General features: G+C 36.6%; 2 protein-coding genes across 5 annotated transcripts; one reads left to right on the plus strand and one right to left on the minus strand.

Annotated features, from left to right (window-relative positions):
• The first annotated feature begins 3,844 nt into the window (after positions 1-3,844).
• On the plus strand, positions 3,845-17,609 carry cdhr1a (cadherin-related family member 1a). 3 transcript variants are annotated; one of them, XM_028006123.1, is made up of 17 exons: positions 3,845-3,984; positions 4,504-4,599; positions 4,853-4,998; positions 5,080-5,130; positions 5,831-5,920; positions 6,030-6,116; positions 6,656-6,772; positions 7,058-7,201; positions 7,841-7,919; positions 8,031-8,131; positions 8,317-8,520; positions 9,137-9,289; positions 10,707-10,871; positions 11,706-11,773; positions 14,089-14,317; positions 14,414-14,671; positions 15,604-17,609. In XM_028006123.1, exons 1-17 carry the CDS (start codon positions 3,924-3,926, stop codon positions 16,162-16,164), a joined length of 2,610 nt encoding a protein of 869 aa, XP_027861924.1. In that variant the 5' UTR covers positions 3,845-3,923; the 3' UTR covers positions 16,165-17,609. The 3 variants fall into 3 exon arrangements, with proteins under 3 accessions (XP_027861924.1, XP_027861925.1, XP_027861923.1); XM_028006124.1 differs by lacking the exons at positions 3,845-3,984; positions 15,604-17,609 and adding an exon at positions 14,867-15,091 and having other exon boundaries at positions 4,252-4,599; XM_028006122.1 differs by lacking the exon at positions 3,845-3,984 and having other exon boundaries at positions 4,255-4,599.
• A 1,484-nt stretch (positions 17,610-19,093) lies between these two features.
• lrit2 (leucine-rich repeat, immunoglobulin-like and transmembrane domains 2) lies at positions 19,094-24,414 on the minus strand. 2 transcript variants are annotated; one of them, XM_028006383.1, is made up of 4 exons: positions 24,280-24,414; positions 23,286-24,076; positions 21,064-21,809; positions 19,094-19,555 (listed from the first exon to the last, which is right to left on the minus strand). In XM_028006383.1, exons 1-4 carry the CDS (start codon positions 24,387-24,389, stop codon positions 19,529-19,531), a joined length of 1,674 nt encoding a protein of 557 aa, XP_027862184.1. In that variant the 5' UTR covers positions 24,390-24,414; the 3' UTR covers positions 19,094-19,528. The 2 variants fall into 2 exon arrangements, with proteins under 2 accessions (XP_027862184.1, XP_027862183.1); XM_028006382.1 differs by lacking the exon at positions 19,094-19,555 and having other exon boundaries at positions 20,954-21,809.

Here is a 24,414-nt window from a genome sequence, read left to right on the forward strand (position 1 = left end):
ATTTGGCAAAACAAAACAACATTTAAACCTACTGCAATTGGATTATACCTTTTCATTTGTGTAAATCACCATGCTGTTACAATATCTGCCTGCTGAGATTGTAGAGATAAAAGTACACATTTGTAAAAATGATCAAAGCAGATAAAATACTACAAGAATGCTTGCGATAGACTTGGATCATATTAGCTCTTCAACGGACAGCTGCTAATAATCATCTCAGTTCATCTGAGATGATGATGACTTGTCCCGAAGTGGTTTGTCATATCTTTTAGGATTTTGTATGATTTAAAACTGTGTATTCCCTCTGCTTTAGCACTCTGGGATTTATGAACATAAAAGGCTGCTAACCTACAGTGTGTTCTGCATGCAGAGATTAAAGACATGACCTAGTTTTAGAGTGGACCAGGACTAAAAGCGGACTTCTGCCCTTGGCAAAATGCACAAGAGATTATCAATAATAATCCAAAATGCCAAAGCTGAATTGGGCGTCTTGCAAACAGGTGCTCATACAAACAGAGGGATTCAATACTAAGACTGGCACGATTCATATGATCTGATGTGTTTCTGTGCATGTTCTGCCAGGTAAACTCTATTCAAACAGCAATGATAAACAATAATTTATTATTCAATATATTTTTATTCACTCCTAAAATCTCTATACCAAATACAAGCCAGAACAAATATCTCATTTTTTTCTTTAATGTACCATGATATCACAAGTTTGGCATTTCTTATGAAATGAAAATCATTCCTTTAAAGCGTGTGTTTAGGCAGTTTTATTTTTATCTTTGGGAATCTTGTAGTCTAAAATGTCTTTCATGTCTTAAAGATAAACTGCTTAGTTGTAATTTACATGATTACTTCAACTTTTTTTTGCCCTCATGTTTTAGAGGCACATAAACAACTTTGAGCCAAACTAATGCAACTTGAAGCTCTTCTTGTTAACATAGCTTCCTGATGAGCAGCCAGGACCATGTTCCAAGATACAAACGGATAACGTGATCTTACACGGCACACCAAAATAGGAAAAATATTTTCCCATATGTTTTTATCTATGCAAGAAATTGAATCTACTTGGGGTTCTTTAGTTATCCAGCTCTTCTAGAATATTTGTGTAAAGGTGTGTCTTTTTTTTCTTTTTTGTACTTGTAAAATTCTTAATTATTATGTTCAAAACTCTCAAAACCAAGTTTATGCCCTGTAACATGATATTATTTAATTGAATCTCTTTTGATTAAGTTAAACCTTTTGCATTTACCTCATTGTGAATGAAAAGTGCTCGATAGATAAAACTGGCTGGCTGATTGATGTGTCCGGGTCAAAAAGTAAGACATCGTCTGCTTTTCTTCAGCTGTTCACATGTGAGGGAAAATCCCATTACTATCCATGATTCTTCCTCTGGTCCTTTTGATTTCTTGAAATTTGTTTGTTTCCATGTTGCGTCTAAACCTTTTAAAGTTAGCATATCCTTTTGGTCCATCTGGCGAATTGTCCTATCAGCCAGTGGATGAGCACAAATCCTTCAGCATACACAGCAAGTAGGGAAAGACAGGGTTAGCCAATCTCTATCAAAGACATTAATCTAAATCTAGTGTTTCACATGTAGCCATATGCTGTAAAGATAAATATCACTCTTAAGTTTCTTTTCAGGACAGTGTAATGACTTTGTCACCAAGAGGACAAGAGATCAGCATGTGCTGCAGTGATTCCACTCACAGGATTAGAAACTAAGAAGACGACTAAAGACGAGCAGCGACCTTTCTTTTAAACATGTATTTAATCCCATCCTTGAAAATACATTACAAATATTTATGTCCATTTACTATCACATTTTATATTTATTAGATTTTTTTTTGTTTTGTTTTATCATTTTTAGTATTTAAAATATAAAAGTTTAACTGAGTTTAAAAACAGTTAGGAAGAAATATGAAAAAAATTTCACTATTTGGTTGGGGAAATAAATAACTGCACACAATTGCTACATTTCCAACAGTGTTGTTCACATGACTACGCTTGTGCTCTAATTGTGGACAAGTGCTAATTGTGCTCTGCATTCACATTTGATGGAGTCTGTTTTCAACATGGAGGGTCTGTGCATTACAAGATGAAGGGAGATTAGAGCACAGTGGGTTAATCTTCAGGCTTGCCATCTGCCGATCCCAGGAGAGCAAAACCTGAAGATGCAGCCTCAACGTTACCAACAGCACACAGATGCAGGTCAACGTTTGACTGGTTTTGTCAAAGCTATTGGATTTCTTGGTGAGGTGGTGTTTGAAAACACTGTTAAAATGTGAAAAACTTGGTGGGGATTAGAGAGCTACAGAAGTTTAGATCTTTTTTTAAAAAATTCTCATTTTGGTCTCTGTGTTTTTTATTTTTCTGCATGCAAACTATATGCAGTAGACTTACTTAGTGGTTTGCCTTTTTTCTTAATATTGTGAGGTGTCGTGGAAAAAATACTATTTCCAAGCACTGTTCTGGTGAAATCACTCAGTCAGGTTTATTCATATATTGTGCACAATACAGAGAGCTTGTGGGATAATCAGTAATGAAGCAGGTCTGGATGAAAGCTCTGCCAGGCAGAGACAACACATGAGTTTTATACAAAGGGATAAGGGATCCTAAGCATGGGAAATAGACTGGTTCCCATGCAGCTGGGGAAAACAACGTCCAACCTTGTACATGTAACGAAAATAGTTTAACTTGGTGGGAATATACTGAAACTTAGAATACACATATAACAATACAACTAGCAGGTGTGGCCTTACTTTAATTTTTCCACTACAGAGGTGTTTCCTGTTGTCCTCAGGTTGCGGTGTAGATTTAAAATCTTCATGGTAAGTGATAGAATAATGGAGGCAGACCTGCTGATGTATTTTAAGGCAATACAAACACATTGTTTCATTTGATGAAACTGAAATCAGGCAAGAAAATGCCACTGTGTAAATGTGTAAATATTTGCTCATTAGTATGATCATCATGGAAATGTCCAATCATCTTACTGTGCAGGAATCAAATTCAATGATCTAGAAATGGGTTTCGGTTTGAAAAAAGGCAACGTGACCTAAAAACCCCAAGATATTTTATTTATTTATTGATTTATTTTGTAAAGTTTAGACTCTGTAGGATGTTAGAAAAACTCTTTTAAAACATATCTACCCCATTGACATGAATTTTTCCTTTCTTACCAACAGAATTACATTAATATTATTATTAACACAAAACAAAGAAAGAAATGTATCCACATCACCCTATGTATTTAAATTAATACTGTGTGAGGCAAACTATGGAAATCAACCATAGACCAAGAGCCAAAGACCTAGTGAAGATGCTGGCAGAAGCCATTATCCACAGTGAAACGTATTCTGTATCAACATGGCTGACAAGCCACTCCAGGAGGAGGAAGCTTTTATTCCAAAAGAAACAAAACACCCAGACAACGGCTTACAAATGCACACAGTGACAAAGACCTTCAATTTCGAAGGTGTGTCTGTTGTCTGATGAAACTAAATCAGAACTATTTGACCATAATAACCGTCATAATAGAGCAACCGAGACCATGATTACACAATTAACTTTTGTCCATCAAGTTCTTTTCCCTTTACAATTTTTCTGACTGAAGAATAAAATTGTTATTTCTGAAAATCAAAGCATGTTTCTGAGCAAAACTATCGAAAAGAAAAAAATATATATTACCTACTTACAGAGTTGTTATTACCTCATTTTTGCCGACAGAGGTATGTTATGGCTTTCTGCATGATGAAGCCCAGTTGGACTGGGTAAATCTTAGCGGTCATTGGATTACCAGGTAAGCATCTGCTTTTAGCCTTGTGCAGCCGTTGGAAAACACCTTGCGAGCTGCGCCTGCATGACTCTCAACAGAGCTGTCTTCATGGTGCGGCTTCATTACTTCATTTTGTAGGATGAAGAATGTGGAGATTTCTAATTTGCCACTGCTTTTTGTGTTTGTGCAAACCTGTCTAGGTAAGTTTTCTTCAATAACAGTCAATATTCAGGTGATTAGATAAGAATGAGATTGTTGAAGCTTTTAAGAGTCTCTGGTATGATTACTTTGTGGATTTTTTTATTTAAATAGATTTTTTTGTATTTACGAATTTATAATTATACGTTTTGTGGGTTTTTTTATTTATAAATGTCAAGCTTATTTCAGTATATTAATTTATTTGTCAAATTAATATATAGGAGGTGCAGCTGTGATTACTTCTGTAGATATATGCTAAATAAATTTTGTAAAAATGTATTGACTATGTTTAGATGAGGTAGCTAAGCAGGCTGACGTAATCCCAGCCAACGGGACTTGAAAACAAATGTGTATATTTATGTATATCACATAAGATTAGCTGCAAAACTAACAAATGAAAAAAAGGACAAACATTCGAGAGTTTAAGATGCTTTGGTTTCTGTTTAAAGCTAAATGCAAAAAAATGTTTTGCAATGCATTTCTTTTCACAAACTTTGGTGGAATAATGCTTCCATCCTCAGCTCAGGCAGACTTTGCTCCCTATTTCTACGACAATGGCCCATCCAGCAACAATGGGAATCTGGCCCTGTTCAGCCTCTCTGAGGATACCCCTGTTGGTGAGACAGACCCCACTCATCCACCTCTCTAAAATAATGACAGTCCAGTTTGAGGCTTTGGTAACTTTGGTGTCTGAGAGTTCAGAATGCTAGATAATCTTTGATAGTTGGACAGCTTGTTAAATGCCCTGTTCATCTGCCGTCACCATCTGTTGATGTGAGAAACTGCTTGATCATGGTGAATGTGGTTCACTTTCTATCGGTCAGGAAACTTTGTCACTGTGATTTATGATATAGTGTTTTCTTTTTTTAGGTACACAAATCTATCAACTTAACGGCACAGACCCTGAAGGCCAGGAGGTGAGGTATGGTCTTTCCTTTGACCCAGGGTCAAAGGAGTACTTCAGAGTAGACCCAAAGTCAGGAAATATTACATTAGTGGAAACAATGGATAGAGAGGTAAGCTCAAAACTAAAACATAAATTCACACAACCATTGTTGAACCTTTACAAAAATATATTTTTCTTTCTTTTTATGTAGCAACAAGACTCGGTTGATGTTAATATCAGCATTACAGATGGAAGAAGCAAGGTATTTAAAGAAAAATAATTAATCAAGCAAGCAAACCATTTGCCAGAAATGTCGTTGATATGAGAAACTTGGAGAATTTTTAGACACCTTTTGTAATTTTTTGGAATAAATGCAGCTTTTCAACAATTAAATTTTTATCAGGCATGTGTACTCTGTAAATCTTAGAGGTGCACTGATTTGAGTTTTCTGCATGATTTCAGACCTCTAGTGTTTTAGTGCTCTGATTTTGTTATTATACCTGAATCTAATTTCTGTTTAAGAACCATTACTAACAGCATTCAGTATATATTTTTTTCATTATATTAAACACCTCAATGACAATAAAAATAACTAACTAACTTCTTTTTACAATTACATATTCAACATCCAAAAACATACTAGAAGCATCACTAGTGTGACTTGAAAAGTCTTGGGTAAAGTTCACAAATTGGAAAAATAACATCCAGTTCATGCTCAAGGCCAGACAAACTGAAAATTAACCAATTCCATCATGTATCGTTTGTAATTATGTTAGTGGACTTGAATAACAGTAAATGTCTACATGTTTGTGACAATTATATATCAGCAGAGTGATTGAGTAACCTAAGATATTCAGTGCTGCTTAATTCACCCGTCAGTAGGTTCAACGTTGTGGATGGTTTTAAGGATGAAGTCTAGTTGTTGTTTAAAATAAATCAGATACCCTTTTTATTCCTTCCAGGTTGTTGAACGAGTCACAATATTTGTGACGGATGCAAATGATGAAAAGCCTGAATTCCAAAACATGCCTGCAATCATAGATGTGTTGGAAGTAAGATAAACAGATGTCTGAGTTTTAGTTTCATAACCAAAAGAGACTCTTATCTAATAATATGATCACATAAATGTGAACTTGTCTTTGTCCACTTTGCAAACTTTAGACAACTGAATCTGGTAAAAGTATCTACAAAGTGGAGGCTGTGGACAAAGACACGGGCTCTGGAGGCTCAGTTACCTACCATCTCCAGGTATGATTCATGAACTAAGCTAATGTTGATTTGCATGACCAACTCTATGTATAGATGAAGCTCTTTTCTAGTTAGTATCAATCAGATTTTGTTGTACATTCACATTTGTTCATTTGCTTGCATGTGGTGGTGTTATTTTGAAGGCAGGGATTACATCACAATCACATTAGAGTCAGGTACTGAAAGATTAGAGGGCTGCTTTGGCAGTGGGTGGTAGGTAGTACTAGTTTGCACTTTGGGCTATTGGGACTATAGAACAGCTGGCCTTAACGTAACAGACAGAAATGAATGCGGAGCGTTCACATTTAGTTATACCAGCATTATACAGTCTGCTACGTCTATAATCACATGAGGTTTAGTACATTCAAATTGACAGATACAGAGATGTTGGCTAATTCAATCAGCTGTGGAGAATTTTTATTATTCTTCCATCTGTCCACCTCCACATGTGTTATAGTTTCTAAGGGTTTGCAGTTACAGGCTTGTGTTACTAGATTTCAATCTTGCTTTTTTTTTTCTTGCTCTTTCCTTTGTTACAGTCACCACACTCCAATTTGTTTGCGATTGACATAAACAGCGGAGTTCTCCGTATCAAATCTGGACAAATGTTGGATTATGAGAAAACAAAAACACACTTTGTTACTGTCATTGCAAAGGTACAAGTTCTATCAAGAATATTTATTTCTGACTTGCACTTCAACACTTTCCTCACTGGATGAAGCTGTTTTGACTGCGAGTAGTTTTGAATAAGTTAAACCTTCAGTTGCTAGATGTTTTACGACATGTCATTGTTTCAAGTTTCTATTAAAGTGTATTCTAGTGCCATACAAGAGAAAAGAACGAAACATTACACTTGTTTAATGAAACAATTATTTAAAAATCTCTTAGATGTATTTTAGGAAATAAATAGTTGTGTGAACATCTCAATGTGTTTGTTTCAGGATGGGGGAGGCAACTTGAATGGCAAGGAACAATTTATGTCATCCTCTGCGACGCTCACTGTCAATATGATTGATGCACAAGACACTCCACCTTTTTTTATTGGAACCCCCTACTTTGGCTATGTTTACGAAATCTCAGTGCCGGTGAGTGTTAAAATCTCCCAAAAACTTTGAATGAAACACATAATCACACCACATTCACCACATTTGTCGTTCTAACAGTATGCATATAACACCCATATCTATTCTAAAGTTTTGACATATAAAAGTGATAATTTAACACATTATTTAACAAAGGTGAAACCATTTTGTAAAATAAATTCATTACACACATTGTGGTGTATGTAAAATGTATTTGTTAAGCTTATGAAAGCTATTAGAATAGACCACGATGGCAAAACAAAATCAAGAAGTATCCGACACAGTAATGGGAAAGATGGCTGACTTGACAGTAATCCATCTAACAGTCATTGACAACCTCCATGAGGAGGTTAAACCACTAAAAGTCATTGCTAAAAACTTTTAAAGACAGAACTGAGTGGAATGAAAAGCATAGCAATGTGCAAGAAACAGGGACAAATGCAGTCTTAAAAATTATCAGAATTGCAAATAGCTTTGATTTTGTAGAATTTAGAAGCTCGCTCTGAATCTCAGTGAAATTTTGATTTACAAAACTAATTTAATTATATTAATTTTTAAAGTACTGTAGTTCATTAGGTATCAAAATATAACGTCACACTTATTGTATGTTTGTAAAGGATTCTCAGGTTTTTTCTTTGACAGGGATCTGAAATATTTACAGTTAGTGCCAAAGATGGAGATGTGGGAAACCCAAATCCAGTCAGCTATTCATTCGAAGAAGGTGAGCCTTCACAGCAAACATTTGCGGGGGAACTTACAGCTACATAAGTAAGAATTAATAAAAATAAATAAATAAGTGTTTATCTGCCTTTCTTTGTTTTTGTCTCACTAGGTGATGACGGTGTTTTTGGCATTAATAAGACAAGTGGTTGCATATCCCTGCTGGTTGCTCCAATTTATCTGAAAAGAGAAATCTTCAACATTAAAGTCAGGGTAATGCAAGTTCCAACCAACCCATTTTTCTTAACTTATAAAGAAAGCAAACATTCAAGCTCTTTGAATTATGACATTATTGTTTATTTTGCTTTTACTGAGCATTTTGCTCCTTTGTGATTTGAGATGGCAACATATGTTTATCTTGTGCAAACAAAATCACCCAATATTGTACCTTTGGACAGGCAACAGAAATAAGTCCAGAGGCCAAAGATTTGGACTATGGAGTGACCACAGTGGTGATACGTGTGGTGGATTTAAATAATAATCCCCCAACCTTTTATGGGGAGAATGGCCCACAGAATATGTTTGAGTTGACCATGTACGAGCATCCACCAGAGGGAGAAATACTCCGGGGACTGAAAATCACAGTTAATGACTCTGATAAGGTAGGAGATCTCTTGTAGAAAACTGTTGTTTATAGAAATTTTACCACAGCACATATTATTATGTAGCATTAACAATAAAACACCATCATCACTCCAGGCCACCTGGTCTGATTTGTTATACAGTGATACTAATTTTGTGAAAGTATTATGTTGTCATCTAATCAGAAGCAGGTTTAATCAACAATGACTGTGTGTTTTGGAGAGTGCCATGCTGTCAAGAAAGAGCTACTATTATCAAAAACCATTCCCATTAATATCCCATGCATTTGAATTCAAGTCAATGGAAACAGAAAAGTGCGTGCTGTGCCATTTGTCAACTTACGCAAGCGCCTTTTGTTTTTAAAAGCTACATCACTGGTTGATGCTGGATGGATTTTCCATGATAATACTCTCACAAGAGCAGACTCTTTATGTCCACTAACATCATGTTTCACTCAGGGTATTATTACTTAAGCTGTTATCCGAGTGGTTTAACTCTTATTACTATAGCAATTAAGGACAAAAAGCTTTTACTTGAACAGGAAAGACAGCATGCAACTCAGATTTTTCCGTTTGTTGAGCATAAAATGTGTTGGCTTTTTGAATGGCACGTTGATGTATGTTCATGCTGTTGCAGGGTGCAAATGCCAAATTTAATCTAAGATTGATTGGACCAGGACGAATGCTGCGAGCCGTCCCCCAGACTGTACTCAATGAGGCCCAAGTAACAATCTTAGTGGAGGACTCTGCTGCGATGGACTATGAGAAGCATCACTTCCTAACATACAAGGTAAACTCTTGACAACAAAATATGGTGGGAAAAGTAAAAATGTCAATGTTTTCTTAAATAGACATTTTTCTGACAAGACTAGAGGCATACATTTATATAATTGATAACCCAAGTGATTAATACAGAGTAGAAGCAAATAGGTCCATAAATGAGATTAGACAAAATAAAGTTAAATAACAGCAGGGAATAATTGCACAGGAAGCAAAGAAGATATAAAAATGGATCAAAAGACAAGAAGATGCCTTAATCTATCAGGATTTAGAAAACAGTCCGATTCCCTGCCAGTGTAAACAATGTCTGCTGGTTATGACCTATTTGATGGGCTATGAAAAGGTTAATCTGGACTTTTCAGAAAAGTTGTCCATGAGTCAAAGACCACTCACAAAGAAAAGATCTAAAGTTAGCAGAAACATATTTTTTTCCATAACAAAAAGCAATATAGTGAAGCCCAATGGTCCTCAATGAAATACTGTGAAACTATAGTTTGATTAGAATGTGACTGTACACACCATTGTTGGAGGAGGCAGAAATCACTGTGCATCACCCCAAAAACATATAAACAGTAAAAATTGTAGGTGGGCACATTAGTGTGGGGGGCTGCTTTTTAGTGTATTACCGATAAGACATCTGTCTGCCAATAATATCTATTTAAAGAACCCATAGATGGGTCTCACAGAACCTCCAAAATTTTAAGACTGTGTGAAAGCAGGTGGCCTGAGCAATGCATCTAACCATACACAAGCCTTCTTAACTTTTTTATTACCAAAATAGTTTTTTATTTATTTTAAGAGTTCAATGCTTCTTATTTGTATCATGCCACCGTATTAAACAAAATTATGAGTTATTGGGGGCTGCACAGTGGCGCAGTTGGTAGCACTGTTGCCTTGCAGCAAGAAGGTCCTGGGTTCGATTCCCGGCCGGGGTCTTTCTGCATGGAGTTTGCATGTTCTCCCTGTGCATGCGTGGGTTCTCTCCGGGTACTCCGGCTTCCTCCCACAGTCCAAAAACATGACTGTCAGGTCAATTGGTTTCTCTAAATTCTCCCTAGGTGTGAGTGTGTGTGTGCATGGTTGTTTGTCCTGTATGTCTCTGTGTTGCCCTGCGACAGACTGGCGACCTGTCCAGGGTGTACCCCGCCTCTCGCCCGGAACGTAGCTGGGGATAGGCACCAGCAACCCTCCCGACCCCATTAGGGACAAGGGTGAACAGAAAATGGATGGATGGATGGATGAGTTATTGGTGTTTGTAGATTACAAGCCCTGTCACCAACATCTTGTGAGAATTTTATGTACATCCCCGTATTATAATATATTCACTGATAAAACTTCAACATATTCAGTAAAATTTTCTTCCTGCCATAGCCTAAAACACTGTTTTGAAGTTGAAAATATTTCTTAGCTATTTTTGTCTTTTTCAGCTGCTCGCAGTTGAGATTGACACTCCAGAAAGATTCAGCGCCACAGCACACATCATCATTCACCTTCTGGACACCAACGACAACGCTCCCAAATTTTCCTCGGACTATTACATCGCCAGAATTCCCGAAAACTCACCCGGCGGCTCAAATGTGGTGTCAGTCACGGTGAGAGACTTCTTGTCTTGTCTAAAAATACATGCCAGTACGGACATACGTCACTCAGAGCAATAACGCAGTGGTGATTTGGACAAAATGCTCAACAGGGCCCTTTAATTCTCTAAATGTAGACTCTTTGGGCTGTGGGGGTTGGGATAATATGTGAAATCATGTAGATAAAAGCTAGGCGAGGTAAGCTGCCAGATGGCTATCACTTTCATTTTGTTGTGTAACAGCAAATACCCTGGCTTCACCCTCCTCCCCTACTCAGCCCCCAACATGTATCAGGACATACAGCTGCAAAAATATGTCCATGTGTAAAACAAAAACTTTAAAGGACACGCTGAAATGATTGATATTTGCTGTAACACATCCTCTGCCCTTGTCGGTTCATATCAGATCAAAAGCCACAGGGAGTCCAACTAATAAGTCCTGGCGTTGAGCAAACATCACACAGGCTCTTTGCCTTGATCCCTGGCAATTTCAATCAGATAAAAGAACAGCCAACAAGTGACCTTGGACACATGGAGACACTGAACAGACCTCCCAGCAGCTGCAGACAGACAGATTAGCCGAAGCCCAGGATAATATTTCGTCATCAGATAGGCACTGTTTTCAGACCTAACCCCTGTAACATCATGCACATACGTATGACTGGTTTATCCAGCAAATTGAGTTGAGTTTTCAAGGTTCAAGTAAATAAAAAATAAATAGAATGAGATTCTCTTTTTATAAAAAACTGAACTATTGAGTATAAGGAATTTCTTCCACTAATATAATCAGTGCAAGCACACCATATTTTTTTCTTCCACTTGATAATGTGTCACTGGTGATTGTTTTCAGGCTTTAGACCCAGACTCAGGACCCTGGGGTGAAGTAAAATACTCTATCTACGGATCGGGGGCTGATGTGTGAGTACTGCCAAGATTTGTAAGAAATTTACTTCTGTTTTATTACAGTATGTAGACTTTTATAGCATATTCATCACATTGTAAATGCAGTAGTCACCTTACACAAGTCAGAAGTTAAACTTTTTCATGTTTTTAAGATAAATAAAACCTAATTAAATGGGAGCGCAGTGCATAATTGTAAAGTAGAATTACAAGGACTTGCTTGGCCAGTGTAACACCTGCATGTGCTTCAAACAAAACAATTCTGTTATAGTTCTGGCTATATGTTTAAGGCTGTTCGTCTGTTGCTCCATCCATCTTCCCATCAAACCTATCAGACCAGCTTTCCTGTCCCTGCTAAAGAAAGAAAATCCCCTCAGCAGGAAGCTGCCACCACCTTGTTTTACCTTGTAGATGTTATGTGCAGGGTAATTATCTGGATGCCTCTCACAGTGTTTTGCATGTTGACCGTACGACCATAGGTAGTACATTAAATCACAACAGAATAAGTTGAAGTTTGTGGCGGTAACTTCACAAAATGTGAAAAACCTTATGGTGTATGAATACCTTTGTAAGAGAAAAAATATCCACATAAATTGCTACTTAGCCAGTCTTATTTGACTACTAAATAAAGGGTTTTTTTATTTAGATTAATTTTGAAAAAATAATTTATACATTATGTTATGTATTCAAACATCTACGAACTTTAAAAATTAAATTTTGTGTATTTTGTCTATGTCTGATGAAGTAAGAGAGAATTTGTTTTCACAACAACAAAAACAAGTGGCCTTTGTTGCCAATGCCATGTTTTCGCAACTGAATAACAAACTTTTAAATAGATCTGAACCTGGAAATTTGTAGAACAAACACAAAAAACAGCAAAGATATCTGTTGCCATAGAAACATAAAAAAATCACATATTTTTGGTTCTATTTGTTGTTTTCACATTTCTTTCCTTTCAATGAATCTCAGTCTTGTAACCTCGGGAATCCACTGATTTCTACTTCCAGGAAAACATCTAAAGGGTCTTTGTTCTTCCTTTGTGAACAGAAGAAGGTCCACCAAATTTCTATTTACTTTAAAACCCTTCATATTAAGGACCAGAAATCACTTTTCAAAGTGAAAATGTGTTCTTTTGTTTATTTGTTTGTTTGTTTTTTAATAAAATACAAATTAAAACAAACTCTTACATTATGACACGAGCTTTGTTAACAAGGCCTGCTCTCTGTAACCATCTCATGTGGTTCATATTTTTTTGAATATTTGATGCAGATTTTGAGCTCTGCAGTAATGAGTTTAAGTCGATATGTGATGTTACATGGCAGAGCAAAGGATTTCCAAAATAAGCATCAGCGAGAGATTTGGAACACTTACGCTTACATGTTCGTTTAATCAAAAACATTTGACATCTATCCTGTGTTATACTTTTAACAATTTGTTCCTTCAAGGCTAAAATGCCATACTTTAGAATGACAAATTTCAGAGGTTATGCATTTTCACAGAAGGTTGTGGATGGTTTGGATGTCAGAGAGCAACGCAGTACGTATCAGCCTTGGTCTGCTTTAATCCCTTAATGGGATTGGAGGAGAAAATAGACTGCTCTTTGCTTCTGCGTACCTTGTACTACAGCAAAATTCATTGTTAGTCATGCAAACAAGTCAGTAAATACGATCTAATTCCAAACTGACTGTAACTATTATGAAAAACAATAGAGCTATTTCAAGAAAAAAACATAAGCTAAAATGGTTATTTTGTTTTGTTTTTTTAACAATTAGCTCACAATACTTAGTTGTTGCAATACACATCAGGAACAGATCAATAATATGGAAGATGGGTGTTTCATATCAACACAAAGCTCACTTAGACTGTGACGCTCAAGTAAATTGGTGATAATCTCTAAAATTGTGAGGCTGACTTATATGCATAAATTTTAAAAGTTCAACAAAATGAATGTTTCATTTTCTCAAATGGATTTTTTGCAGATTAACAGATTTGCAAAATGTTTTGAATTGCTAGGAAACAGTATTCTTAATTGGCTACTCTTACCCACGTGCTTTTTCACAATGAATCACAAACTTCTTAGAGTTAACTTTTATTTGTTGTATTTTAATTCACAGCTACATCATGAAGATGTGGAATCTTTTTTTAATTTTTATTAAAGTTTAAAAAGAAATGACACTAAGGATGTCCCAATTATGGCATTTGTTGTTTCCAATACCAATCCAGGTTATTTAAGATTACCTGGTCATACTGTAATAATTTATAAGGGTAACATGTTTACTTAAAATACTCAGTGAAAGTAAGGAATATTTCTATTCGACTCTATTTATTTGCAGGTTTCTGATCCAGCCTACATCCGGGATCATTTACACCCAGCCCTGGGCGAGTCTGGATGCTGAGGTGAGATCTAAGTATAACTTTTATGTAAAGGCAGAGGATGCTGAGGGAAAGTACAGCCTGGCTGAAGTTTTTGTGACCGTGTTGGATCTGAATGACCATCCACCTGCTTTCAACAATAACTTCCTGGAGAAGACCATGGTGATAGGAGCGCCAGTGAAAATAGAGGTATGCACTGTTGTGGTACTGGATGTAGATAAATTAAAATTCAGTCAAACATATTTTTTGGAACAACTGCCGTATTTAAGAACAGCTCCCCTACAGGCTATGGACAACGACGCAGAAGTACCCAACAATGTTATCGAGTACGCCATCATGAAGGCCGAGCCAGACAACAACATCTTTGACATAAATGCTGACACAGGAGAAATTAAGTTAAAGTCCTACATCAAGTCAATGGCTATCATTCAGAATATTACCAAGAAAAGAGACTGCAGTTGGTCCCTGGTAGTCCAGGCTCGTGACCGGGGTCAGCCATCCTTCAGCACCACTGCAGTTGTCAAGATTGACATCACTGAAGCTGTAAGTCAAGTAGTTTGTCTATACCGGTAGTTTGCAGACATTAATTTTTTCCTTATTCACACTTTTCCTCAAAGTCTGACTCTTTTAGAGTGAATCATAAATTTAGAAATGATCTGTGCTGAATTTACTTGAAATATATATTTTTGAAAAGTTATAGCCACAAATGTCTCATAGATGCAATTGTGATGTTTTCAGATCAAATCCAGATTTGTCTCATACTTCGTGGGTCTAAGGAAACGTCCCGGGGCAGTGTTTGGGATTTGTTTGACCCTCGTGACCTTCGCTGTCTCCCTAACAATCGTCATTTCAACCGCTATGTACTGGAAATCTGTGAAAAAGACCCGTGTACAACCTCAGGGCAAGATCAGAAAGATTGCACGGAGGCCTGTGTCATAAATGAAACTTGCCTTGAGATCATCAGCACAGCCGCACTGTTGTTTTTACTCTGTGGTTCCAAGAATTTGCAGCTACTCGTTTTCAGAGGACTTTGTAGTACATCAAGACTGTGTCTGTAAAAGAGTACATAAGGGAGCACAATCTTTCAAAATTTGCAAGTTTGTCACCTATATTTTGATGTATCACTCTAATTATGGCACTAGGAATTGTTCCTTTTAAATTTTTGGATTGGATTTTTCAAAGTATGTTTTTAAGTTTTTTTCTGTTATTTTAATATTGTTCTCCTCAAATGCTGAATGGTCTATTGGTTCCTCCACGAACCTCTCTGATCTTGTCTTGTCAAAACCTAAAAAAGCTAAAGAAAAATTCAAATTAACACCCGAAGAAGCATATAAACCAAAGCTAAAAGTACAGAGCTATAAGCAATTTATAGCTCTGAACATATCACTAATCAATCAATACCAGCACTACAGAACAGTAAATCTTTGTGTGATTTTAGTCCCATGGATTTGAATTCTTCTTGTGCTCTTTTACAGACTCAACTGAAAGGGGGGCCTTTGGGATCATTTATAGAGATGAATAGAAACAACTCATTACAAATCATAGGTATGCTCTTTGGTATCATTAGCCTTGTGGTCATAGTCACAGTCATCATCTCCACCGCCACATTCCTGCGTAACAAAAAGTCCAATCGGATCCTGCCCAGCCGCAGAGTACGGAGAAGGCCACCGAAACAGCCGTTCTGGAACTTCAAAAGCCCATTTAAGTCATCAGAGACCCCAAGAGAGGATTTCACAGTTCAAGAAGAACAGCAAGAACCAGAGGTGATTGTGAACAATGTCAACTACAACAACAATTTCAGTACTGTTGTAAGACATTGGCCTCCACCACCCTGTGCACCTTCTTTGCCCCCTCCGCCGCCCACCTATTTACCAGGAGAACGACACTGGACTGTACCCACAGTCTCTGCAGTTGTGGTCCCCAAACCCAAAAAGAAGCCGACAATGGACAGAAGGGACACTGTAAACAAAGCATTAGTTTCAGAACTGAAGATGAGACTGGAGCAGAAGAAAATGGCATCACTTTATAACACGTAAAAAGATTAAGATTTTGTAAAGTGAGGTTCATTATCGGTAACAGTTCCTCTACCTGCCAGAGACAGATGTCATATAGGAAACTTTGTAGAACAGCAAACTTTGCAAAGTTTGTAGAACTTAGAAGGGAGCTTAACAGCCAGCTAGATGGGCTCCCAGCTTTAGTTCATTTTAGCAAATCAGCTCATAGTAAAACTGTTCATACCTGTGGAAATAAATGCAACAGCAGAGGTTGAAAATCTGACCAGCTGTTTAAGCCTTTAACATATACAAACTTTTCACTACAGCCTCAATATCAACACAGTGTTCGCATCACCGTGAGATATAAATTACCCAAATGTGGAAACCAGCCGATCGTCACACTCTGTCCTTGTTAAAAACAAGCATTATTTTTCTTCTTCTGCAAAAAAGTTTTAATTACAGTTTTCTTTATCTGCCATGTGTTTATTTATGTCACTAGAATAGCCACAATCACAGTAAAAAAGTTACTGGTGGAGTTCTGTTGAAAGTACTGGTGGACCTCTAGTGGCATGTTCTTATGAAGAAATTAATGCAGATAAGCAGATATTGAAGTGGATCAGGAGTTATAAATTGGACCTAAACCATCACATCTACAGTATATAAGGAGTATTTTTCTATTTTCTACAAATTCACTAATGTGGCAGCGTTCGGATACAGGTATAAAGGAACTATTACAGTTAATAACCTCACTTCAAAAGGATAAGCAATCTCAACACAAGGTCTTTTTGGCAAGTCCAGTTTTCTGAGAAATGTCTTTTATTGTTTAATCATCACCAGATCATCACTACTGCAGCCAGATGAGAACAAGCTGCAGCTCTTTACACCTTGTGATGAGATTGAAAATAAAATTGGCATAGATACAAAGATGAACTCAATCATTAACAGAGCTCACACACACAGAACAATGTGTGTGTGCATTGTTCTGTGTGCATGAATGCAAGCTCTTATAAGTTTAAATAAGTTAAACTAAAATATGAACCTGTTTCATTTCATGTATATAATGTAATTTTTATAAGTGGAAAAAACTGCCATATGTATTATTGTTCTTATTGAAATCCTAATTCTAAATGAATAATCATTTTTTGTTGTGGTTGATCAAACAATCTCATAATTGTAATAACTGAGCTCTTCTTTCTTGAATATTAAGACATATTTGACAGCGTTTTTGTTGGAAATATATTGTTTGCTTAGCTTGCAAACGTCTTCCAAGAAATTTTATAGTCCTTCAACTCATAAGGATCAGGCAGAGGGAAGAACGCCAAAGTGGTCAAACAAAGAAGGTCTTGAACATTTTGTGCAGATGTGAAGCACTGCATTACCATTAATATTCACATTTGATGTATTTACCATTTTATGGTATGTATATTTCAGTAAATATTTTTTTTCTTATTGTTCAAACAATTATGCTTTCAATAAAAAACGTTATTCCTTTCACTTAATGTGGAGACATCTTATTTATTTGCAATGTTTATGTCCATCAGAATTATACCTTAAGGTAACATTTTATCCATTAAAAGTGAATATGAAATAAGAGATCATCCTTGATAACTTTTGAGCTTCGGCCTTCTTTATCGTCTATAAAGAAGGCCAGCTTCATTTAATAATAATCTTTACCAGCTCTATACATCTACTATACTAAGTCTACCACACATCATAATACTAAGCTAAAAGTCATTTTTTAGAGCAAATATTGAATAATGAAGTCAATAATACATGAATGAATAATAAGTTGTAGCAGTGGTTACAACAAATTAAATTGGGGAATAATAAAAGTGACATTTTCTTCTGTCATATGGAGACCAAGGATTTTACAGCAAAAGGCTGCAACCTTACACCACCCTCAAAATCACATAACCACATATGAACAATAACAAAACATCTGCCTAGCAGAAAACGAGAGGTGCCAATCTCAGTGAGCTGTTTAAAACCTTGATCCTAAATGAGTCCAAGCGCGGCTGAACTGATCTTTTTACGTCACTGAAGAGAGCAGAGGAAAATGCAAGAGACGGGGGGGTTGGTTTGTCTGATCTGATCATAAAGTGACGGTGGGAGGGATGTTAGAGAGGATGCAAGTGTTTGGGTATTATGTCAAATGAACAATGCCATTGGCTGCTGCATATCCGAAGTGCCATCTGTCCCAGCCGGTCAGTGCAAATGTGACTTTTAGCTGCATTTTGGAGTCAAGAGAGAGAGCTGCAGAAAATATGCAAAGTAATATTCAACAAATTACATTATTATTGAAAAGTATGTTTTATTTAGTACCTCGGTTCTCTACGTTAGACACATGACATAGATTAATTACGCACAATTTTAAAGCCTTCATTTTTGTTAATTATAATTTTTGATTTCCAGCTATATCAGACCAAATTACAGAATTAGGGGTTTAATCAAAACTATATCTGACTTACTGTAGAGTTGCTTTGACAAATGAACCTCATGATATTTTGTATGGTTTTTTTGCAACTGTACATGTATGCTTAAAAAAGAGGGGCAAAAATAAAGAAATTGTGATAGAACTGATTTTTCTTTTATAGACAAACATCATTAGATTAATTCAGAAATCTGAAAAGTTGTGTTTGTCAATGTGAGAATGTAAGCTTGTAGCTGAAATAAGTAATTTTATTTCAGTCAGTCTGTGTTTATAGCATTGTAATGAGCCGCAAATAGTTGTGTTATTCCTGCGAATAATGGGTTTACTAAATTACAACCTTAAAAGTGAGAAATGTTCTCTGCCCATACAATAAATCCTTATGTTTATTGTCTTCTTTCTCATATTAAGCAGAGATCCATTAGTGGAATAAGCAAGCTTGACAAGAAGTGCTTGATGGTAGTTTTTACTAAAGAAAAGGACATTTTACATACATTTTGTACAAGTCATGAGTGATAAATCAAACATAATTTTACTTAAAAATAATTCCATTCTTGGTTTATTGCAAAAGGAAGGAAGGTTTTGGCAAAAGGACGACAAACATAAAATGTTTCAATAAAACCACAGCTAGATGTTTTATGTACACATTCTATGAGACAAATATCTAGATAAATATTACACTATATGAACAGAACACGAACACACCCTAGTCAAGACATTCATTTAAAAAGTATTTTTAGGAAACTGGCTACCTTCTGTCCAATATGTCTAAAAACTGAAACCAGCCAACAGAACCCCACAGTAGAAATTTATTCCCATCCATTTCAATCATTGTCAGAGTAGCAAATTCATAATTCAAATTCAATCAGCAAATAAATGACGATGAGAGAAACATACATACGGTAGGATATATACATGTGTCAATTTTCTATACTGTTGCAAATCCTTGAAATACATTGGTGACCCAACAGTCATCTTTCACACCTTTCCAACAACCTTCTTGGCCTAGAATGGAGAAAGAGAGAATTAAAACCAAACCATGAAACTGTGTCATGCTCTACAAATGCGTAGTTGAAAACATGTTTCTACATTAATAGCCTGAATTAAAGATCTGATTAAAATAGTAAATAAGTGGAGAAACCCTAAATGAACAATTCAGAGTAAAAAATTACCCAAGGTAATAAGGCATTAATTTACTACTACTACTATTATTATTATTATTATTATTATTATTATTATTATTATTATTATTGTTGTTGATGTTGTTGTTGTTGTGAAGAATGTAGTGAGAAATAAATGAATAAAGTGAGAAATAAAAGTTAACAGTTGGCCAACTGAAAAACGGAAGAACTTTATTTATATTTTAAGAAGAATAAATAAAATCCTATTTATTCTTCATATAAACAGGAGTTTATGTTAAGAGCCTATTTTATTGAGTTCCCGAAAATGCCATAACATTATGACCATCAACAGGTAAACAGTAAAGAGAAAGTGAACTTCGTGGCTCTCTGTGATGGTAATTGGACTTTTGTTACCAACTAAAGCATTTGAAAACATTTTCTAAAGAGCAACCTAATCACATTAGCTATCATGTCCTAAACATGTCCTTACTTTGACTCATCAGTAGAGAGATGTGCTGGAAATTAATCAAGGAAAATTTGAGTTGCTAAACTTCAAATTTGCAAAACTTATATATACTTAAAACACATTAAAATTTAAAAGTCCCCTCTGACTCCCTTTTTGGCTTGACAGGTATACAGCTCTGGAAAAAATTAAAAGACCACTTAAAATAATAAGTTTCTTTGATTTTACTTTTTATAGGTATATGCTTGAGCAAAACAAGTATTGTTCTTTTATTCCATGAACTACTGATAACACGTCTCAGAAATTCCAAGCAACAATTTAGTATTTATTTGCAGAAAATGAGAAATGGTCAAAATAACAGAAAATATGCATTGCTCTCAGACCTAAAATAATGCTGAGTTAATGTTTTAACTCAGGAAGAGCTCAGACATCAATTTTTGGTGGAATAACCAGGAAGTTTTCAGTATGGTTCAGTGCAGTGGGCTCTTCATTTTTTTTCCAGAGCTTTATTCAGACTAATGAAAATTATTTTTTTACCCGTGAATAGAACCTTGTTTCATTTCAGAATTGCATAATTGAATTGTGAAATACTGCTGCTGCCCATAAAAGATTCCAACTGAATACTTTTTTATTTAGGAAAAATAATTCTTTTTCCTAAATAAAAGAATGATTTAATATAATTTATTTGACTTTGTTCTTTTTTTACATCTGTTGCTTTTGAAAATCTTATCATTTTTTGTAATGTTTTTTTGCAAAAATTCTAACTTCACAAACATCTAAATTATACATCTAAAAGAATATGTATCCAAAGAGGGATTTTGGTTACAAGTTGACATGTTTAATGTGCTATTAATTCAATATAGTTCAGCGGTAAGTCTGCTCTGATCATCTTTGCCTTTACGAAATCTGTCTTCAGACCTCCTCCTCACCTTTCTGTCTTCATTGAAATCTTTATTGACCAGCTCTTCATCACTGGCAGCCTGCAGGCTGTCAAAAGTGCCCTGTCTTTCCCGTTCCAGCCCAGATGAGTTGCTTTCTCTCTGCCGTCTCTTCCACGACTCTATGATGACCTCATAGCAGGGAATTCGAGTGTCAGTGGTGCAGACGTACATGCCTATCGGCACGGCCAGCACCATGGCTAAAACTATCACCACTATATGGATTAGCTTCTCCCTCTGCTCCATCTCTGTGATGTCAGTTCCTGTCACAAACACAATGCACTGGCCTGGTCGTGGCATCTGGCTCTTTAGAGTTACACAGATTTCGTATTTGGTGGCAGGCATCAGATCTGAGATGGAGTAGGAGTGAATTCCAGGCCCAATGTAGGTCATTTCTTTCTTATCATCACCAGCTTGACCAAAGTGAATGGTAAACCATGTCTCGGAGGGCCGTTCTAGGGCGGCAAACCACTCAATAGAGATGCCACGCACTGTCTGCTTGGCGATGCGAATGTCAATGAAGACATTTTCATCAGCAACGTCCGATGCAGGTAGGAAGCCTGCGACGTGAGATGACGAGGCACTGTCAGCAGAGATGACATCCAGGAGGACGCTCGCCGAGGAGTTCCCAATGAAGTTTACGGCAGTGCAGGTGTAGACCCCACGGTCTGCTGCACTAAGGGAAGGAATCACCAGGTGGGATCTGATGGTGTCATCGGAAACTCTTTCTTGGGACTCTGAGAAAACAAAAAAAATATATGTGTTGTTACTTAACATTTGTGCAGGGCAAAAATATTAGATAATACATACAAAATTATTTAAAGATTCATTTGAAAATTCATGAAGCGATCTTCTTCTCAAGGATTCCATTAAAGTGAAAGGACCAATTTATAAATGGATTGGAAATTATATTAAACAATGTAGCAGAATTTTTAAATTCTTGCATATAGCTTGAACAGCAAAATGATACTTTTCCATATTTCAGCTGTTTAATTTTAAATCAGATGTAGTTTTAAATTAGTATTTGTGCCTTCTGATAATTATTTGCACGTAATGTAAATGGATTGATGGTAATGCTAGTCATCATTTGCTTTACCATTATGAAAACGGCTGCAAATGACAACAGATATGTTATAATTAATAAATCATAGCTTTATTCCTGATGAAGATAAGAGATGTTTTTAGCAATATTTCCCTTTGTTTGGGGAGGGCAACAAGGCAACTAAGGCAGGGTTATTTGCTTATTGGATGCAGAAAATGCTGCTGCTCAGCTCTTGTTTTATGTTGAGCGTCTGATTTTCTTGGTGTAGGTTAGTTTAGATAAAGCAATATTGCCTAATAATGCTCCTGTAGATACTTATGTTTATACTATAAGAGTGTTTATATCGTAAAGGGTTCTTAGTTTACCAGTAAAATGGGTAAACTAAGAAACCTATATAGTTAAAGAAAATTAATGTGAAATTCAGATTTTCATGTTTGACACCATTTTAGAAAAATCAACAGTCTCTATAATTAAAAATCTACAATCTTCTATTATTATGCTAAAGGTTATGAATATGAGTTCACCCAGGGACTTAGACTGCAACTACCTATTAAAGTTAGTCATCAAGTTTTCTATGTAACACAGCAAAATTTCATGCTATTGCAATTGTTTAAGTAGTAAGACTTAGAATCAAATGTTGGGAGGGGCATCAACTCATAATATCAGCTGGCGGACCAAAGTGCCAAGGATAAGCTCTGCTAGCCCCCTAATAAAGATAATTGGTGTGAGTTCCTTGTAGTAAATGTATCTCATAATTTGTTACATTGGAGAATGTTGATGCAGTTCTCCAGCAGAGAGCTTTGGAGATCACCCAATCAAATAATGAAAATGTAATAATGCACTGGACATACAGTAGATTCTTGTTTAAAGCCATGGACAGCAGGAATCTTCCCAGTCTAAAGATCAAGTGAAATGAGCTTTACTCTGTAACACCATGACCCGACATTATTAAGTAAACAGCTGCACTTAAATCTACAACAATTTAAATGAATGGTGATGCAGAGCGGTCTCATAGCATGGCACTTATTATTATAAATACCAAATATCCAGATATAACTCTTTCTGGCATAAACATTATATGTTTGTGATTAAAATGTAAGTTTAAGTATCTAATTTCACACAATTTTATCGCCTTAGCTGCAGTGTAGCTGACAGTCCATCACACTCTTACCATGAAATCCTCTGATTATCTTCAGACCATATGTCCACCACACAGCAGGGTCCGGCCTCGCCTTGGCGTAGCAGTGCAGGGTGAGGTTGGATCCCAGAGGCAAGCTCATATTCGCCTTCGGCGTGCTGACCACTGGTTTCGTGCACGCCTGCAGCTCGATCTCGTGGAAGAACTTGCCCGCCCTAAAGTCCGGCCCTGAGCAGATCAGGTAAGAGTTCATCAGTATGATCGGAGGACTCAAGGATGTGATGAACTCCACGAGGCCCTTCAGGCGGCAGTCGCAAAGCCAGGCGTTGTCGTGCAGCGCCAGGACGACGTTTGTCCTGGACGCTGTGACATCCCGCTCCTCTGCATTTTGTATTTTCTGGTAAAGAGGCCAGTTCTGGAAGACTTCTTTCGATATGACCGTGAGCTGATTGAAGGATAAATCTAAATATGTGAGCCCTGGTAGAAATTTGAGGGCGTGCTCCGGGAGGACGTCCAGCTGGTTGTGCTTCAGGTCCAGGATCTTGAGGTTCGGTGTGTCCTCGAACGCTGTCCATGGTACTGATCGCAGCTTGTTCCCCTGCAGACGGAGCTCGGTGAGGTTCCCCAAACCCTCCAGACCTTTTGAGTTTATAACTGTGATATCGTTAAAGTTCAGCCACAGGTTTTCCACTGCGGGTGTTTTGGAAAAAGCTCCTCTGGGGATTTCAGTGAAGTGGGATTTTTCTATCCGTATTTTGGTCAAATCGTCTGGAAGGTTGTCGGGAATGGCCCCGAAGGCGCTTTCTTCCATACATATGAGTGACCTGTGGAAAAGCGCATTTGATCAACTAAAACTGGTTTTCTTTCATACAAATAACTGGATGTCACTAGATTACCACTAGTAGAGTATTCCTATTCATCTCTTACTTTGTTGGCAAAACTAGTCTAGAAATCCCAGAACCGTTTACGGAGACAGATAAGCGCATCAAAAAATAGCAAGACGGCGCCAAATGAAATCCGGTCTTACCTTCCATGACGGTCATCAATACAGCTGCACCCACTTAAACATCGAGCATAACTTCTACATGGTTCAGCTTTTATTAATATTACAACCAGAAGGTAAATCATTGCGTCCATAGTCCGTGACAAAGTCTGAGGTTTG

Source organism: Xiphophorus couchianus, chromosome 22 (genome assembly GCF_001444195.1).
Source record: "Xiphophorus couchianus chromosome 22, X_couchianus-1.0, whole genome shotgun sequence".
Taxonomy (NCBI): domain Eukaryota; kingdom Metazoa; phylum Chordata; class Actinopteri; order Cyprinodontiformes; family Poeciliidae; genus Xiphophorus; species Xiphophorus couchianus.

Excerpts from the sequence above, each read along its gene's own strand:
- lrit2 (XM_028006382.1), bottom strand. The coding sequence starts at position 24,389 with ATGGACGCAATGATTTACCTTCTGGTTGTAATATTAATAAAAGCTGAA. Across the intron at positions 24,077-24,279 it reads ATTGATGACCGTCATGGAAG|GTCACTCATATGTATGGAAG; the intron begins GTAAGACCGGAT and ends GCTTTTCCACAG. Across the intron at positions 21,810-23,285 it reads GATAATCAGAGGATTTCATG|AGTCCCAAGAAAGAGTTTCC; the intron begins GTAAGAGTGTGA and ends TTGTTTTCTCAG.
- cdhr1a (XM_028006122.1), top strand. The coding sequence starts at position 4,377 with ATGAAAAAAAGGACAAACATTCGAGAGTTTAAGATGCTTTGGTTTCTG. Across the intron at positions 6,773-7,057 it reads TTGTTACTGTCATTGCAAAG|GATGGGGGAGGCAACTTGAA; the intron begins GTACAAGTTCTA and ends TGTTTGTTTCAG. Across the intron at positions 8,132-8,316 it reads TCTTCAACATTAAAGTCAGG|GCAACAGAAATAAGTCCAGA; the intron begins GTAATGCAAGTT and ends ACCTTTGGACAG.